General features: G+C 34.4%; 1 protein-coding gene across 10 annotated transcripts in view; it reads right to left on the reverse strand.

The window, feature by feature from the left end:
• The window catches only part of KDM6A (lysine demethylase 6A), a 216,122-nt gene that overhangs the window by 65,593 nt on the left and 132,566 nt on the right, over positions 1-17,963 (reverse strand). For all 10 annotated transcript variants that reach the window (XM_021708037.1, XM_021708035.1, XM_008049054.1 and 7 more), the window contains 3 exons: positions 15,277-15,331; positions 12,922-12,956; positions 819-912 (listed from right to left, as the gene is read on the reverse strand). Coding sequence is in view for 9 of the 10 variants with exons in the window: in XM_021708035.1 (XP_021563710.1) it covers positions 819-912; positions 12,922-12,956; positions 15,277-15,331 (184 nt within the window). In the remaining variant the exon portion in view is untranslated. The remainder of the gene's footprint in view (positions 1-818; positions 913-12,921; positions 12,957-15,276; positions 15,332-17,963) is intronic.

A 17,963-nucleotide genomic window follows, 5' to 3' on the forward strand; every position in this document is an offset into this window, starting at 1 on the left:
ATCGCCGGAGCCCAGCAGGTCGAGGCTGCGGTAGCCGGAAGCGGCTACTGCACTCCAGTCTGGGCGACTGAGTGAGACTCCAACTCAATAAATAAATAAATTAATTAATTAATTAAAAAAAATAAAAATAAACAAAATTAAAATCAAAGGTCTTATATGAAGGCAATGTGTTTATTTTGTATAATGAATCACACAATATATATTAGGATCAAAAAGATAAATGCTAAAATCCAAGCTGAAGTGATTTAAAATTATATAAAAATAGTTATACTACAAAAATTCATATTACTATAATGTTGGCTAAAAATTAAGAATAAATAATTTGTCCAGACCCAAAGCAAAGCAAACAAATTCTCATGCTCCACATTAGAACAGAGCTGCATGTTTACAGAAACTATACAGTTAGCTGTTCTACAATTTTTAGAAAAAATGCTTTATAGTTATTATTATTGGTACAGTTATGAAAGTAAGTTCACTCATCACTAAGTGACTTTAAGCAAATCACAACATCATTGAGTGCTAAGTATATGTCTGGCACAAAGGAAGTATTCAATCCTCCTTGCCCATGGTTAAGTAGCAAGGAGTGATTTTGAGAATTTAAAAGGGTCAGCTGTACTAAAGATTTATACTGAGATAGACTGCAAAATGGACAATGCTTGGTGGTGGGTAGAATTATGTTGAGTTCAGATTAATTTTATCAACTCTGAGCAAAGGAAGGAAAAGGAGTAGACCATATGAACCACTTATCTGTCATTCTTGGCATGTAAAAAACATTAAGAGAAGCACTTATAATGCACTAAATGTATACTATTACATACCTAACTGTTGTAAGACAGTTGCTTTTACTTGTGCAGAAAGGTTTTCTGTCTGCAAAAGTTGTTCATAAGCTTCCTTTGCTGAATGATACTTCCTCTGAAGAGCAGAAAGAGATTTAGAGAAAAAATTAATATAATCTTTAAAGAACTATCTCATATGTTTTATATATTAAGAATTACAATACTGATTCTTTAGCATATTTTTAAAAACCAACTGGAAAAAAGGTGCTAATGCCATCATTGAATGATTAACATTAGACAGTTTTGAATAATAGGTCTTGGTCCAGAGTGCTTAACACCATTAAAACTAACATTCACTAGAACAGGACAAAGTATCATTAAAATATTACCTTTTAGTAATTTTCCAAATCCCAATAGTTAAAATCATCTCAAATTTAAATAGCATAAAAGATCTCAAGTCCCACAGTTACAGTCTAACAATGTTTATAATATTTAAGGTTCAGTGGCAAAACTCTAAATGGAACCACTTATGTGCTGTTCTCAGAAGTACTAATATGACTGAAACCCATTTATTACTACAGTCATAAATCTTAAGACAACTCCTCAAAATCAAAAGGAAAATGCCTAAAAGAGAATACCTCATAAACATTACCTTTAAAACGTACTTGGAAGAACAATGAAGTGGCTTTTATTTATATCATTACTCATAAATAACTGCCTAAGCAAACAAATCTTTCCCAAAAGAGTAGGTAGAAATGTAAAACTAGCTATATGACCCTCAGGCAAATCACTTAAACTATGATTCAACATAGATAAAACAATTGATGTAAAACAGGTTAATACCTACAGGGTTATCCTAAGGATGGAAACAATTAAGGAGCCATATATATATATATGTATACATATATATACTATCCCAACATAGAGAAGATTTTAGAGAACTGTCCAATGGAGATTATCAGTAGTGAGTAAATAAACTTTTATTTATTAGCTAAACTAGTTCTTGAAAACATTGATCTGGTCTTAAAAAAATTAATTAGACAGTTACTTAAGAATAAGCGTCAATTGACTCAATCCCTTCAATCGATAAATATCTGCTGAACACCTAATACAGAATAGAAAAACTGCTAGGAATATAGAGTAGCGGAGAATAGGTATCAAAAAACAAATAAAATATATTTGTGCTGTGCACAACATGATACTTCCCAGAGGAAAAATGAACATGTATTAAGTCTAGAGTACTAGCAGGCTGGGCAGAAAATGTAGAGACTATATCACAAAGACCTCTCTAAGGTATTTAATGACTATTGACTATAGCCTAAGACAACGGAGAATCACTGAACAATTTCAAGTAATATCAGATTTATATTTTAGGAAGATCACCTTGTTGAATCATCTCAACAAATGTTACTACTAGTATTAGTAATTCCAAAAACTAGTAATAAAAGCAATGACATACGAGGGAGGGACCCCCTAAAAAAGGCATTATTTCTTAGAGGGCAGGTCCCCTGTAGTACACTCAGAACTTGTTCCTCCAGATCAAATGGTCAACCAAAGTTTTATCTGGAAGTTTTGAGAAGGTTGTGCCACGATTTGTGAAAGAAACGTCCTGAGTTGTGGCAAACAGGTGACTGGTTCTTCCACCATGACAACGCACCTGCCCACACCACGCTGAGTGTTCAGTAGTGTTTGACCCAAAACGGCATGACTCCTGTGCCCCACCCTCTCTATTCACCCCATCTCGTCCCAAGAGACTTTTTTTTTGTTTCCTTGGATGAAAAAATTCCTCAAGGGGAAACGTTTTGCCAATGTGGAAGAGGTGAGACAAAAAACAGCAGAAGCACGAAAAGGCATCAAAATGGACAAGTTCAAAAACTGTTTTGAGCAGTGAAAAAAGCATCTCGATAGGTGTGCTGCAACAAAGAGAGAGTACTTTGAAGGTGACTGAAGTTTAAACATGTAAGAATCAATACACATTTTTAATAAATAAATTCCAGTATTTTTTAGATCTCCCCATACTTGGGGGGAAAAAATCGTTGCATCACACTATCTACAAAAACACAGCAGCCACATTAAAGACTTGAATATGGAAAGTAAACGTATAGAAGCTAAAAGGAAAAAATGTAGGAGAACATTTCCTTGAGATGGGAAAGAATTTAATGGACATGACCAAAACAGTACAGCTCATAAAGAATAAAGATGTGACTTAAAAAGTAGAGGCAGAAAAACAGGTAATGGACCATAAGACCCAGTACATAAAAGATGAAGAAATGTGGAAAAGTATACATTTCTAGAAATCAGAACATGCAAATTTAAATGATATAATACTACTTTCTACCCATGAAACTGGCAAACAAAAGTTGAGTGATTCCAGATATGAGTAAAGTAGACTACACATATCCTGCTGAAAGGAGATTTACTCATAAAATTAGGAATATACAAGCTACAATTCAGCAATCTTATTCTTGGAGTAGATATGCCAAAGAAACCTTTCCACAGGTAATGTTCTAAATGGTACTGTTTTTAGTATTGGGAAGATGGGGGGCGGAGGGTGACCTAGATCTATGTCACTGGGCAAGTGGAATGCTTAGTGTAGAACATTAAGTAGCAATTATAAATAATGTATTAAAAAGGCAACATGAGTATATCTTTAACAGTGTTGAGTAAAAGTTTTGCCTCTGGTAATGTTAGAATGGCATTCTAATGACAGCTTTAACTTCTGGATGAAACATAACATAAATATAAAATACAAAGTCAACTATCAGAAAGCACTGGAGAGAGACCTAAATCAGGCTAAAACCATAGGAAGGAAATGGCACTGGATGAGTAACCCCTTTTCTTTATTTTTACCTGAAGGCAGGTCCCAGTTGGTACCTGGCTGGCTAGAACTCAAATAGAAATCAACAATCTTACTAACCTGAAGACTCATTGGACAGATTTTAAGGCTATCACGAGAGCTGGAAGTGAGGGGAGAAATCCCAGGAAGGAGAGAGCCAGAGAGCAGAAACACCAAATTGTACATAAAAACTCCGCTCAAATCTCTGAACTCTGTATGTACTCTACAGAAGTCAAGCAGCCTAAAAGAACGAAGAGAGATTTTAGCTGCTGCCTACCACAAGGAAGACAAAGAGTGTGAGTTGAGCGAAGATAACTGGTCAATAAAGCAAAAAGATCGATCTTCAGAAAATATAAGTCACTCACTGCAACGCATTATGATATGCAGGACAAAATTATAGAAAATTTTACCCATATTCAAAAGAAAAGGAAATCAATGAAAAAAGAAACAAGCGGCTCAGATGTTAAAAGTTGCAAGAAACTTTAAAGCAGATATTTTCTAAATGTTCAGACAAAAAAAAAAACCAAAAAACAAACCATAATTATAAGGAGTAAATGGACAGAAAATCAATACTCCAGAAAGACAAACAAAAGAAAATTCTAAACTTGAAAAATACTATTAATAATTTAAAGTTTAAGAAAGAAAATCGGCCGGGCTTGGTGGCTCAGCCTGTAATCCCAGCACTCGGGGAGGCTGAGGTGAGTGGATTGCCTGAGCCCGCGGGTTCGAGACCCACCTGGGCAACTTGGCAAGACCTCATCTCTACAATAAATCAAAAAATTAGCCGGGTGTGGTAGCGCATGCCTGTAGTTCCAGCTACTTGGAAGGCTGAGGCGGAAGGATCACCGGAGCCCAGCAGGTCAAGGCTGCGGTGGCAGGGAGCGGCCACTGCACTTCAGTCTAGGTGACAGAGTGAGAATCCAACTCAAAAGAAAGAAAATCACTGGATAAATTGAAAACAGATCGGAGATTTAAAAAAAAGAATCAGTGAACTTGAAAATAGGTGAAAAGAAAGTATACATATTGAAGCCCACGGGTTCAAGACCCACCTGGGAAACTTGGTGAGACCTCATCTCTACAAAAAAAAAAAAAAAACATTAGCCAGGCATGGTGGTGCATGCCCATAGTTCCAGTTACTTGGAAGGCTGAGGTGGAAGGATCGCCGGAGACCAGCAGGTCAAGGCTGCGGTGGCCAGGAGCATGCATGCCACTGCACTCCAGTCTCGGCAACAGAGTGAGACTCCAACTCAAAAAATAATAAGAATAAATAAAGCATCCAAAATGTTTGAGACAATAATGCTTACAAGCATATGTGTAATTGGATTCCGAGAAAAAGAATGGAGCAGAAGAACTATTTGACAACAAATGGCTGAGAATTTTCCAAAACTAATAAAAGACATCAAACCCCAGACTTTAAAAAAACCCACAAAAAGTAGTATAATTATAAAGAGAAGAAAAAAAAAAAACCCCCAAAACCTCTGGGTACATCATAGTCAAACTCCTAGAAACATATTTATGGCCAGGCATGGTGGCTCACACCTGTAATCCCAGCATTTTGAGAGGCAGTGGTGGGAGGATCACTTAGGGTCAGGAGTTCAAGACCACCCAGGGCAACATAGTGAGAGCCTATCTCTACAATTTAAAAAATATACAAAGTGGCTGGTACTGCAGCTGCTTGGCTTGGACCCTAGTGCTTCCTGGGATGCAGAAGCCGAGTGCCTTTTTTAAACCCATTTTTAAAAATCAATAAAACCCTTCCTAGGAAGATGTTGGGAGAGACCAACTAAGTAGGGGCTTGTGAGCAAGTGGCCAGGGCTCTCCTGGTGAAGCAGCTGGTCCTGCAGCTGCTCTGCTTGGTGCCTAGTATTTCCTGGGTCGCAGAAGCCAAGCAAGATTTTTTTTTTTAACTGACAGAAGTCTTCCTGGGAAGAAGCTGGAAGGAGAGGCTCCGCTTCACCACTGCAGTGGAAGACTGCTGGCTCTAAGGCTCTGCCTCCCCACTGCAGTGTCTGGCTGGCATACGAAAGTGGGGAGGACTGCAGCCCCACCTACCCCCCACTGCCCATCCTTCCCTGTTCCAGACAATGGAGAGAGAGTGAATAAGGTGGAAGCTCTGCAGGAGAAAGCAGAGAAGCAGATGAGAGGAACAATTATAGAACCTGCCACAAAAGAGCAGGTGTGTCTCTAAAGTTTTTTTGCCTGTTAGTTTTTCTAATTTTTAAGTACTTTTCCTTGTGCATGATTTGATCTGCATTCTCCCCCCCTTTCTTTCTCCTTTTTTTTTCTGTTTACGTGTGTACACGAATGATTGGGTGTTAAATCTTTCCATGGGGGGGGGGGGCTGGTTTGTTTTTGCTCTTTTGTTCCTCTCTTTATTATAGTTTACTAAGTGTGTGAATATATGTGTGAGGGTTCAATCTGAAATCCTATTTTTTCTTTTTCTTCTCCATCCATTTTGTGCTAGACGTGTGTATGTATGTTTGGTTTTCCTAGGGTGTTTTTTTTTGTTTTGTTTTGTTCTTATTTCAGTTTGTTTTGGTGTCTGTGCGTGTGTTTCTGCATGTGTTCAATTGTTTTTTGCTTTGGTTTCTGCTTCCATTGTTCTGTTTTTATTTTAAAAAAAATTTTGTCCATCTTATTTCATTCTACTTTTCTCTATTCTCCTCACTGCTGTTACTGTATCTTGGACTCTGAGGGTATACACATATAGAGTGGGAATGGATCTCAGGGAACCCATACGACAATCAGTGAACACTGTGATTTGCAAGTAGTTTCTGAATCCTAGTTTCCCATCCTCTACCTTATTAGACTCTCAAAACTACAAAAGACAGCAAAGCCACAGTCCTGTTTCAAAATAGAACAAATCCAGAGCCTGGATCAGGGAAGAACAGAGAGCTAACCAAGCATCAAAAGTGAAAGCCTCTCCCACTGCCACTGAATAACAGAACTAAAGAGAAAAGAAAAAGATCTCTCACAAATGAGGAAAAACTAACAGAAGATCACAGGTAATTTCAAGTGAAACAAAGAGAAAACATCTGAAAAATCAGACCTCAGAGCCCAAACAATGAAGTCAACACAGACTGGCTCTACATAAATCTGGGATTAGGGAATGGATGGAAAGCGTGAACTCCTAGCAGAAGTGTGTCGGTCTTTTTGCAGTAATGTTTCTGTTAAGCTTATAAATTAATTTAGGGAGAATTAACATCTTTATACTGCTGAGTCATAGTATCTCTTTTAAACTTATTTCTAAGTAGTTAATCTACTTTGCTGACACTGTAAATGGAATTTTTCCCAGTGTTATGTTCTGACTATTGTTATTGAAGGCTATTAAGTATGCAAATCTGTGTCTCTAATTTACTTCTTTGCCTTGTCTAATTACACTAATACCTATAGTATAATACCGAGGAGTAATGGAGTTAGTGGACATCTTTGCCTTGCTCCAGATTATAGTGAAAATGACTCTAGTGTTTCCATTTTAGTACAATACTGGCTTTGGCACTACAATATGTATTTTATCATGATACCCTCAATTCCTATGTTCAAGAGTGTTTTCATTAGGAATGGGTATTGAATTTATCTAAAGTTGTTTTTTTTTTTTTTATCATCTATGGTGATAATGATTTGATTTTACTTTTATTTCTACTATATTAATGGATTTCCTAAGAGTCAATCAACTTTGCATCCCTAAAATGAGTTATCACTTAATGTGGATTCAGTTTCACTTTGGGATGACTTTTGAAAAAGTTCTGGTGATGGATGATAGTGATGGCTATAAATCAATGCAAATACTCTTTTTATTAAGACTTTTTTTTTTGAGTTGTAATCTCACTCTGTCACCCAGGCTGGAGTGCAATGGCATGCTCATGGCCATCCCAGCGTCGACTTGCTGGGCTCCTGGGCTCCAGCGATCCTTCCAACTCAGCCTTCTAAGTAGCCAGAATTATAGGTGTGTGCTACTATTCCCGGCTAATTTTTGATTTTTTATTGTAGAGAAGAGGTCTTGACAAATTGCCCAGGCTGGTCTTGCACCCGCGGGCTCAAGCAATCCACTCGCCCACTCACCTCAGACTTTCAAAGTGTTGGGATTATAGGCTGAGCCACTGGGCCTGGCACAGCAAATATTCTTAATGCCAGTGAGGTGTATCCACAAAAATGGTTGAAATGGTAAAATTTATGTAATGTATTTTTTAAAAAGAGAATATTAAACACTGTAGTTAATATTTAGAATAAAGGATTTTCATTTACATTATATTTTTAAAATGTGCTATAGACTTCAGCATGTGCAGAAAAGTGCTTTACTATTTTAAACACATGTCTCTCAAAGTCTGATTAAAAGCTGTAATAAGGCCCCTCCACCCCCTCCATAAAAGGGGGAGAGGTAAATGAGAAACTTTTTCTTAATGCTCGATGCTTGGTGACAATTTATAGATCACTGGAATTATCTGTTCTCTAAAGGTCTGGTAGAATTCCCCTGTAAAACCATGTGGGCATGGTGCTTTCTATGTGGTGTTACTTGATGCATTTCTCTATTTCTTTTATTATTAAGAAATATTTTAAAACTATTTATTAGTAATAGGCTTTCTAATTCTAACAAAGTCCATTTTTATAATCTGTATTTCCCTGGAAATTTCCATTGCATTTAGGTTTTCAAATTCATTTGCATATCGTCTGTGCCTACTCTCTCTTTTATCCCCTTATTAGCTAGTGGCTTATCTATTTTGTTTTTTCAGAATACCAAGATTGTGACCTATTATTTTTCCTCTCCTCCTAATATTAATTTATTTTGAAAAAATATTATTTTCTTCCTCATAATATTAATTTTCTTTACATTGATTTTTGCTTATTTTGTTAATATATTTTCTTACATTGAATAATCCTTGAATCCATGAAATAAACCTTAATATATTCATGACATACTTAATCATCTGACATTTATTTTTATTTAGAATTTTTGTATTTGTATAAAGACACTTTGATCAGTCTATAGTGTTTTGGTAATAAATTAATGCTTGACAGAAAACAACGATAAAAATGAAACAATTCTTATAAACACTGTTAATAACATTATTTGTAACTATTCCTCAAGGAGGAGCAGTTAAATTAGTTAGAGTATATCTATGCAAAGAAATGTGATGTGGCCCTACATGTACTGATAGGAAATAATTTCCAAGATATAATGTTAAGTTAAAAATTAAAATTAGGTCAGAAGAGAAAATACAGAATTAGCTACCATGTGAGTAAAATTTAGAAACCAAGAAATTTATATAAACATATATGGATTTGCTTATATATGTACTGTGTTTCTCTAGAAGGATTCAAACACCACTGCTAACACGGTAGCTTTAGGGAGGAAAACAGGAGCCTGAGAAAATGGAGAGAGGAGGATACTTTACTATGTATTATTTCAAATCTTTTCTTTTTGGATTATCTATATTAAAAAATAACTAACAACATTTTAATAATAGAATGGGAAGGAAGGAATTTTTTATCTTTAAACGTTAAAGGCTAGTAAGAATTAAGATGGTGAACTGCTCAAATTATTTCATTAAAATCAAGATAAAGAAAAGAAGGTAAGTTAACACTATTATCAGAAAAAAATGATCTGGAGGCCCCAGCTAATAAAATATGGGAGGTAAATTAATTCATCAATATAAATATACAGGAATTACTGATAATATTATTTGGAGATATGACATTATATAGTCATGTGTCACTTAATGAGAGGATACTTTCATTAGGTGATTTCGTTGTTATGCAAACAGCATAGAATGCACTTACACTACCCTAGATGATATAGCCTACTACATATACATCTAGACTTTATGATATAGTCTATTGCTCTTAGGCTACAAACCTGTACAACATGTTATAATGTACTGAAGACTGTAGACAACTGTAATGCAATCGTAAGTATTCGTGTATCTAAACAGAAAAGGTACAGTGAAAATACACTATTATAATCTTATGGGACCACCATCAAATATGTGGTCCTTGTTGACTGAAATATCATTGTGCAGTGCATGACTGTACAAGAAGCAAAGTTACCTTTATTTATAGATGGTATGACAATATACATAGAAACTAAGAAATTTTAACTTTTTAATTTTAATTATTATTTTATTAAGAGACAGGGTCTTACTTTGTCACCCAGTTTGGAATGCCATCATAGCTTACTGCAACTTCAAACTCCTGACCTCAAGCAATCCTCCCACCTCAACCTCCCAAGTAACTGTTACGTACAGGCTCAAGACCCCATACCCAGTTAATGTTTTTAGAGATGGGGTCTTGCTATGTAGCCCAGCCTGGTCTTGAACTCCTGACCTCAAGTCATTCTCCCCTGCCTCTACCTCCTGAGTCATTGGGATTATAGGCATGAGCCACCATGCATGGTTAATTTTAAAATCTACTAAAATATTAACAACTTTGTCTAAAAGCCCATAAAATATAAAAATATAGGGGGGTCAGGAGAAGAGATATTATTAAAATTATAAAATCTAAATACATATAATTAAATTTAACAAAAGAATTTAAAAATTACTTGTACCCCTAACCTAAAGACTTTTTTCTTTGCCTTTCAAACATTACAAGCTCAAAGCCAAAGAAATCATTGACTTGCTAACATCTTTATTAGAATGATCCACCAACACACACACGCACGCATGCACGCGCCAACCTCAACTATCACAGGCTCCTTCTCTCCATTCAGGACTCAACCCAAACAGCTCCTGTCCAAGAGGTCTTCCTTAACCATTCTAGGTAAACAAGTATCCCATCACTTTTCAGGTTTAATTATAATCTTAGTGCTTAATCCTGTAAAAGTGATGTGGGAACAGGGCTCTCAGGGATTATGAAATGATACTGGATTTCTTCTTTATTTATTAGCGGAAAGACTTCTTTCTATATAGAGAAACTTCCCGTGAACTGTCGGTTACCTAGCAGCAGCCATTAAACACATGTGACTACTTAATGTTTTTTAAAATTCATACTCACAAATAAGGTCTATATGTATACATTAGTAGAACTATAAAACTAATTTATTATAGAGAGGTAAGCAAGTCACTGCTTTTCTTAATTTTTCTTGTTATAATCACCAAAGTAGAGATTTTTTTCATCCTTTCACATGTTTACAGTGTTACCGTCTTTTCACTTAATAATTATATACTGTTTGCCATAAGTTTATTGAATATTAATGAGTATTAAAATGTATCAAATGAAAGACTCAATGAGAGGAAGACCCTGTTTCCATATTACCATCAAAAGACTAAACAGTAAGACCAATAGACAACTTCTCATCAGAAACAATGAAAACCAGAAGACAATAAAATGCAAATTCCAATGTGGCAAAATAAAGAGAATTCCATCTCCAGTAAAAACACTCACCTTGAACATCTATCGTAATACTATAAGAAAAGGATTTACAGTGGTGGGAAACTATGGAGGCGGGGAGGGAGGGGAAGGGAGGTGGGATTAACGGTAGTCAATATCTGTCTGGGGATGGGGAGACACCCCTTATCAACAAGGGTGCCTAAACAAAGCATATTTGTATACCTAACCCTTAACTGTACCCCACAATATCAAAATAAAAAATATTGATAAAAAAAAATAAATGTGAGAAAACTTCTGTTTCAGTTAATGACAGACAAGTGATCTTACTGAGAACTCAAAAAGCTGGGAGAAAACAAAATTAGAACTCAACCTGAGTGTGCATCATTATGATTCAGTGAGGAGAAGGTGGGGTCGGAAATATCCAGGAAATTTTATGCTAACTTTCCCAAAGCTCCCCAAGATGGCCCTGACTTATAAAGCTTCCCAGATGGATGCTACATAGCCAGGCTTGAGAGCCACCAGCATAAATGATTTCAAGTTATCCAATTACATCCCATAACAGATAATGTGATATAGAAGGATCTTGTATCTGTTGGGTACAAGTTTGCAACACACATATATATGCCCAATTGTTATATTTGTGCCAAAACATTAAAAAAGATCTTATAAATTATGTACAAACAGTATTTTTCCCTTAAAAAGCAGTTATAAGCCGGGCTCGGTGGCTCAGCTCGTAATCCCGCGCCTTGGAAGACTGAGGTGAGTGGATTGCCTGAGCCCGTGGGTTTGAGACCCGTCTGGGCAACTTGGCAAGACCTCATCTCTACAATAAATCAAAAATTAGCCGGAAGTGGTAGCGCACGGCTGTAGTTCCAGCTACTTGAAAGGCTAAGGCGGAAGGATCCCCAGAGCCCAGCAGGTCGAGGCCCAGAGCGGCCACTGCACTCCAGCTGGGCGACAGAGTGAGACTCCAACTCACCAAAAAAAAAAAAAAAAAAGGGGGTTATAAAATTTATGTTTTGTGTAAACTATGATTACCAAATGCTAGTCTCATATAAATTTATTCCTGATTTGACATACTATTGCCTGAAGTGAAAATGTTATACCTTTTTAACCATACAAATAAGCAAAATCTGACAAACATAAAACTGAAATGTTCTAAAATCAAAGTGAAAAAGTTATTAAAAAAAAAGAATAAAGTAGCCAAGAAAGTAATGTTAGCAACATCAAGGTGACTCTAATATGCTGTTCTAATAGTAACACATAGAAGAGCTATTTCATTCTTATGAAAAAGCAAAATAAACTATTTTAAAACAATGTATTACAACAACCACCTCCAAATATTTTGAAAAGAAAATGAGGCATTTTACATCAAGATAAAATAAATCTTAAATGCAGCCATTTGAGCCTACAAATGGATCAATTTTACGGGCAAATCATATTATTTATTCTTTTCTAATTTTTTTTCCCCCGAGTTGGGGTCTCACTCTGCTGCCCAGGCTAGAATGCAGTGGCACAATCCCAGCTCATCGCAGCCTTGACTTCCTGGTCTCAAGAGATCCTCCTGCCTCAGCCTTCTTGAGTAGCTGGGACTACAGGCACACATCACCATGCTCAGTCAAATTTTTTATTGTTTTGTAGAAACAAGGTCTTTCTATGTTGTGCCTGACTGATCTCAAACTCCTGGGCTCAAGCAGTCCTCCTGCCTTGGACTGCTAAAGTGCTGAGATTACAGGTGTGACCCACCCACCTGGCTGTGAATCATATTAAGTATTTTTGTATACAGCAAGCACTCTTTGGAATAACTGTTTCACTAAGCAACATCTTGATCACATTTAATGAGTATAAAATGTAAAATTTATCTAAGAAGTAACGCCCAGAACACCATTAAATTATCTGTACACATCTGATTTCATTAAAGCATGATATGGGTAAATTAAAGCATAATTTTTGTTTTAAATGGAATTAAGTTAAAACACTTACCTGGGTTTCATATAAGTGGGCAATGTGAAATTGAACTGTAAAAGATGATGAAAAGTAAAATGATAAATAAAAACACAGCAGAGTTTGGGGTAAATTAAGCAGGAATAACACAAAATGTAAAATATAATCACAGTCTACACTATATAAATTTAAGAAAGAGAAACATAACTTTTATTTGCTTTTAATAAAATAGTACATACAAACACACACACCAAAAAACATAAACATGGTAAGAAATCACATATATTCATTGGTCATTATTAAATAAAATTTCTGTTAGTGTAATTATTAAAATTAGCACTAAATCTATAGCAAGTGAACACATCTTATAAGTACAAAATGGCAACATTAAGCAAATAAAAAAAAATCCTTGTAATCTATACATTTCAAAACACAAGTTCCAGTCCAAAAATAGAGTTCCAAGTCAAAAATTAAAGCCAAAAATAAAACATATTAAAACTAAATTACAAATCAATGATGACATAGAAAACCCAAAGAGAGCTAAATTTTACAAAGATAAAGAGTCTGGTGCTTAAAACAGTAATACAGACTCTAAGTAGGTACTCTGCATTGTTAGTGCTCTATGTGACATTAGCTACTATATCATGGTTATCAAGCAATCCTGCAGACTGTCTAAAGTAAATGGCCCAAATAAACTAAACTGTAATGGTCTAAAGTCTCTTAACACAGCATGTGCCCTCCCATTAGAATGACCAACATTTTAGCAAAGAAAAGTCCTGGGAAATTTCTCACTCCTGGACAAAATGACTATTTATCACCCTATTTCCTATTTCCTTTCTCAATAACCAATAGAAAGAGGCAGAGCAGACTTGACAGTATATTCATGATGGTTCCAACTGTTTTCTTCAAATTCAACATGAAAGGTTTCTGCTCTGTGCACTCATCCTACCTAAGTAGATATTTTCCTCTCAAGAGTAATGATCTACAACTGACCTCACCAGAGAGTAAAATATTTAATGACATTTATGAAACATCCCTAAAAAGTTATTCAAATGACAGTTACCAAAGTTAGCTTATAGGTAATAGACAGTACTGAATTAAAGGAAAATCAGCTGTTTTCTTTATCTCATAAACTAATTTTATAAGAATTTTAAGAATTTATATTCTAGATGATTTATAGACCTGGATAAGTAAGAAAAAAGTATAAATTAAAACTTATGCAAATTACTCTATCAATATGTTAAATTATCTTTCAAATCTAACCTCATCTTAGAAGCTGTAAAATATTGCTATATTTGTTATTTTTTTTAACATTTATACTACAAATATTCTCTGATCAATACTAAATCCTGAGTTTCATTTAAGAAAACAAAAATCTTTTACATTTTATCAAGAAACTACCTTTAGTAAAATATGAGATAATCGGTCTGGTATCAGTGATGATTTAATCTATGTAATTTCTTAATCTATGCTATAATAAAAATTCTACAGGTTTTTCATGAATTCAATGATTTCCTTAGGCATTTCTAAACATAAAATCTTTTCACATCTTTCTATATTTGTTTAAAAAAGTAATTTACAACAGAAATACTAACTTTCTAAAATCTAGAATTCTTTGAATTACCCGATATTTTCATGAAAAGTTCAATCTTTTATATCCTAATCAAAATTTTTAGTTTTCAAGTAAGAAGTTTTTAAGAAATCTAGCTTCAATGAATATTCTTAAATCTTTTTATTTGATATTTTAAAGTAAACTAAATAAGCAAATACATCAACATATAATTATTGATAAACATATTATAACCAACCCAATCTGCTTGTGGAAATAAATCTACATAGAAGTAGAAAATAGTCGTTTGGAAAAAGCCACTGTGTTAGAATATGTTCATAAATGCATTCTTATAAAACTAATTGAAAATGCCATCTCAAACTTTCTTTGATATGTAAAACTACAATAAAAAGTAAAAGTATATGTCTTCATAATTACTAATAATGTCAATCCCACATGGCAGGAATCAGTGAGCTACCACATATGAAACTTTATATACTTATTTCTCCTAAAAACAGGCAGATCCTATTTTTAATTCCCTCCAAGACATCTACAATATAATTAGTACACAAAAAAGTCAATCTTGTTCATTTATGCAGATAATTTTAATTCAACAACCCACTTCACTGGTCTAACACAGGCTGTTCACAATATCTGGTTTTATATGTTCCATTTGAGTAAGTAGTCATGGCAATCAATACAGTCACATTAAACAATTCTAAAAGAAAAAACTGCAAAGGATTTATCACTAACATCATCATCATCATCAGTATTAGTATCAGTATTGTTTACCGTGAAGTACTCTAAATACATATTAAAAAACTATGGTACTTAATAATACTTACTTTCAGCATTGGACAAAGTGCAGGGATTACAGTCAACCAAAGCTAACTGAAAATGCTGCAAGGAGAGTGAGAAAATTAATGCACTAAATTTAGAGTCACATAAAAGCATCTTAAAATATTTTTCAGGTAAGGTCTAATCTACTAACAAATAAGTTATGCAAATAAAATACACTAGCCTATCAACTAGAATTACTTTGAACATTTACTGCCAACAACTAACAAGTTTTAGGGTTATTTTCTTGAGACAACTGAGATGGAAAATTTGAAGAATTAATTTTATCATGTAACTCTATGTATATTTTTATTTACATGAAAAAGCTTAACATTTCTAAGTCTACAAGTAAACAGGAGGTATCATAAAACAGTTTAAACAGAACACATTACCTTTAAACATACAAGTAAAAAAGTCTGATGGTACTGTTAGAACACCACCGCTTATCTCAAAAATGAAACTTTTGAAACAAAACCACTTCACAGGAGAATTGCCATAGAATATAAACCTAAATGCCCTTACTGAGTCTTTAATAATAATTGTATTTAAGTCTTTTAAATAGACTGTATTCATCTATGAAATATAATTGTCCTTTAGAATGTATGTGACATACATGTAGAATTTGTATAATTTCTCAGGCAACATTAAAACACTATGGTAAAATATTCAGCACCCATTTCAGCAACTAACAGACATAGCCAGGAAACAAATTTGTATAATTTCTCAGGCAATAATACATTATGATATCCACTATATAATATAAACCTACCCAGAAAATATGTCAATATATTAAACTGATTTTTAAGAATGCAAATAATCATCAAGAACCCTAGGTGACAGTTGACATCTAGTTAATCAACATTAAAACCTAATTTAGAGAAGACAAACAAGTACCAGAGTTGGTATAAAATCTTTAAGTTAAAAAAAATCTCTTTTAACTCTTCTAAAAAATATTCCCACAAATGTATTTTCAAATGTTCTGAGCCTCCACAAATTTTTAGCATTGAGAGTAAACAACAAAAGTACAAACCATTAAAAAAAGATCACAATAAGTTCATTCCTATCCATGATCCAAAAACCTCAGAGTTAAAATGTTTTATCTATTCAACAAATATTTACAGAAAACCTATAATGCCCTAAGGACAGCACAGACACTAGAGATATAACAGTCAACAAAAGTGAAAAATTATATGCCAAGGTTGACTGAATGAGAAAAATATAACATATGAACACTTTGAAAACTGCTTTTATTTTCCCTTGGCCTACTAAGCAGACTGTTATGCCTTCAAACATCCTTTAAATGTGTGACCATAGTAATAGAAAACAAGCTATTTTAAAATATGAGGACTATGAAACAAAGCATGCTTTATAATCAACTGATGTCCTCTAGACAAAAAAAAAAAGCAGCACAATAGTCACACATCCAGCTTGTACTACATTTTAAAATCTAATCTATCCCGCCTGCAAGCATAAATTAATATTTAGATAGGAGAAGACAGATCCTTCCTAACTGAGCCATTAAAGGATACAAACAGTTGAAAAGAAACAGCCTTCAAGATGGCAGTATTGTAGTTTTACTACTTCACTGAAACTTCACAAGGAAGAGAAGAGAAATGTATAATTTGAACAGCCTAGCCTACATTTCACCTATCAGTACTCAAGATCTTGCAATGAAATCCAGCAGAAGCAGTGTTGACAATGTTTTATATAATTATTAGACAATCTTAAAAACCTCAATCAAGCTACTGATTGCACCATTTCAAACCCATATCATGAAATATCAAACATTTCCAAACAGCAGAGATATAGAAGAATTACTCATAAAAGAATACACATTCAAAAATATGCATTATGAGAATTTTAAAAAAACGTAGAAAATAATTTCTAAATATGTATAAGAAACTAAAAACAGCCTCACAAAACCATCTCACATAAAGAAAAACACTGATACACTATTCAGCACAATAAAGGAAGCAATAAAGGGAGATGAGGGGCCTGGGTAGGGATAACATGACCTCACAGTTTCATTTCCAGTATCTAAACCAGATGCAAAATAGGTGTATATAATATTAACATATAAATCAGGAGAAAGAACTATCAATTATGATAACTGGACCACAAGCCTTAAAACACTATGGTAAAATATCCAGCACCCATTTCAGCAACTAACAGACATAGCCAGGAAACATCTGTACCTCACATCAAAATATTGCAGTGCTTAAATTGGTTACTGCTGTGTGAAACAATTATGCAGAAGAGGCCTCTGAAGACTACATACAAATCTGAAGACAGAAAGCAGTCCACAGAAAATTAGTTTCTAAGCAAAAAGATTTGCCTAAGACATTTTAAAAAATATTACAGTGATTTTCTTTTTATAAAGCACTTCTGGTTCACGCGTTTGAGTCACTACAATTTCTGTTGACATCTTTATCAAAGTCACCTTTTGTTTTAAAAACCTTTGTCTTGTTCAATATTTCAAAATAATGTTTAAGTGTTCTGCTTCATATAGCCTATGAAATTTGATTTATATTAGAGGGGAACTATGTTCATGTAATTAATATGTAAAACTTAGGTCAGGTTTGGTGGCTCAGTTCATAATCCCAGCACTTTGGGAGGTCGAGCAAGTGGATTGCCTGAGCCCGCGGGTTCGAGACCCGCCTGGGCAACTTGGCGAGACCTCATCTCTACAATAAAT

Source organism: Carlito syrichta, unplaced genomic scaffold, assembly GCF_000164805.1.
Source record: "Carlito syrichta isolate Samal-C Ts95f unplaced genomic scaffold, Tarsius_syrichta-2.0.1 Scaffold130467, whole genome shotgun sequence".
Lineage (NCBI taxonomy): Eukaryota > Metazoa > Chordata > Mammalia > Primates > Tarsiidae > Carlito > Carlito syrichta.